The 2,032-nt window shown below is 62.6% G+C and overlaps 1 protein-coding gene across 1 annotated transcript; it reads left to right on the top strand.

The window, feature by feature from the left end:
* Positions 1–131: 131 nt before the first annotated feature.
* On the top strand, positions 132–617 carry MRPL16 (mitochondrial ribosomal protein L16; the record flags this gene model as incomplete). Its single annotated transcript, XM_010021106.1, has 1 exon — positions 132–617. A coding segment is annotated over one exon (486 nt), but the record flags the coding sequence as incomplete, so codon positions are not given.
* Positions 618–2,032: the final 1,415 nt, after the last annotated feature.

Below are 2,032 nucleotides of genomic sequence, written 5' to 3'. Positions count from 1 at the left end.
GAGCTGCTCCAGCCCCTGAGCATCCTGGTGGTCTCCTCTGGGCTCATTCCAACAGCTCCACGTCCTGATGTTGAGGACACCAGCCCTGCACACAATTGGGGTCCACTTCACCCCGTCCTCTCTCCCCACAGGCTCTGGGTGGTGGATACCTGCACTGGGGCCACTTGGAGATGATCCGCTTGACCATCGGGCGCAACATCGACCCCAAATCCATGTTTGCCATCTGGCGGGTGCCCGCTCCCTACAAACCGGTGACGAAGAAGAGTCTGGGCCACCGGATGGGAGGTGGCAAAGGCCCCATCGACCACTACGTGACAGCGGTGAAGAGCGGGCGCCTGGTGGTGGAGGTGGGAGGACGCTGCGAGTTCGGGGAGGTGAAGCCCTTCCTCCTGCAGGTAGCCAGGAAGCTGCCCTTCCCCGCCGTCCCCGTGAGCAGGGACAGCCTCCAGCAGATGAGGCAGAAGGAGGAGGAGAAGAAGCTCAACAACCAGAACCCTTGGACCTTCGAGCGCGTGGTCACCACCAACATGCTGGGGATGAGGAGGTACCTGAGTCCCTACGACCTGCGGCTCCAGGGGCGCTACTGGGGGAAGTTCTTCCTGAAGCACAGGGTGTGAGAGGGGTTGAGGGAAGGGGGAGCTTCAATTAAAGCTTCCCGAGGGATCCCGCGTTGGATGGTGTGGTCTGTGGGGCTGGGACGCCATGGAATGGTTTGGGATGAAGGGACCTTAAAGCTCCTCCAGCTCCAACCCCTGCCCCGGGCAGGGACACCTTCCACTAGAGCAGGCTGCTCCAAGCCCCTGTGTCCAACCTGGCCTTGAACACTGCCAGGGATGGGGCAGCCACAGCTTCTCTGGGCACCCTGTGCCAGCGCCTCAGCACCCTCCCAGGGAAGAGCTTCTGCCTCAGAGCTCATCTCAGTCTCCCCTCTGGCAGGTTCAAGCCATTCCCCTTGTCCTGTCCCTCCATCCCTTGTCCAAAGCCCCTCTCCAGGTTTCCTGGAGCCCCTTTAGGCACTGGAGCTGCTCTAAGGTATCCCCTTGAGGAGCCTTCTCCTCTCCAGGCTGGTGCAGGACTGCAGGGGGGGTCTCCCCAACGCAGCCCCCCAGGGCAGAGCTTGGGTGATGTCTTTATTCAGGAGGAGGCTGCACATCCAGAGAGCCCCTGGGATGGAGAAGTCACCCCAGACACGGCTCCAGGCGAGGGGAGAAGCTTCTCCTCCTGCTCTGAGCAAGGCAGGAGCCTTTATGTCACCCCAGGGAGGACCGTGGCTCCTCTGTGCCACTGCTGACCATGGGCCAAACAGGGGATGAAGAGCAAAGCGGGGACCTCAGAGCCTTCCCCAGGGATGGGAGGGAACTGGGATGCAGGGCGGGTGGTCTCCGTTCCTCTGGGATACGTGGGCTGCAGCACAGGGATGTCCTCATGGCTCTGGGGACAAGGGCTTGGCAGGTCCCGGGGCGCCTCCAATGGCTGGAGCCACAAGTGGGATCATCCAGGCGCAGGGGGGGGAAAGGCCACCTGGAAGGGGAGGAAGATGAGGAACGTCGGAGCTCTGTCCCCATCCCTCCCTGCTCTGGGTACCCGGGGACACCCAGTCTGTGCTGGTGCTTTATGGTGACCCAAGGGGGTGAACCCCCTAAGGATGAACCCCCTGAGCTCCAACCCTGGGCACAGGAGGGTGGCAGGGACCCCAATTGTCCCCCTCCCGACGGGGGGTGCCTCACCTGAGGGCAGCAGTTGGGGCTCAGGCGAAGATGCTCCCGATGCTGGCGGCCAGGATGACGGCCAGGATGATGCAGCAGATCATGATCATGATCTTCTTCTGCAGGACGAGAGAGGGACCGTGAGGGTGGCACAGGGCAGGGGACAAGGGCCCTGGGCTGGCAGCAGGGAAGGTGGGAGCTGGCTGTGGAGCACCGGGATGTGGCTGCGCTGGTGATGCCCCATCGCTGTGACTTACCCAAACCCGTCATGGAATGGGTTGGGTTGGAAGGGACCTGGAAGATCCTCTGGTTCCAACCACCGGCAG

This window comes from Nestor notabilis, unplaced genomic scaffold (assembly GCF_000696875.1).
Source record: "Nestor notabilis isolate BGI_N333 unplaced genomic scaffold, ASM69687v1 scaffold23838, whole genome shotgun sequence".
Lineage (NCBI taxonomy): Eukaryota > Metazoa > Chordata > Aves > Psittaciformes > Psittacidae > Nestor > Nestor notabilis.
This window is presented reverse-complemented; position numbering and strand designations above follow the sequence as displayed.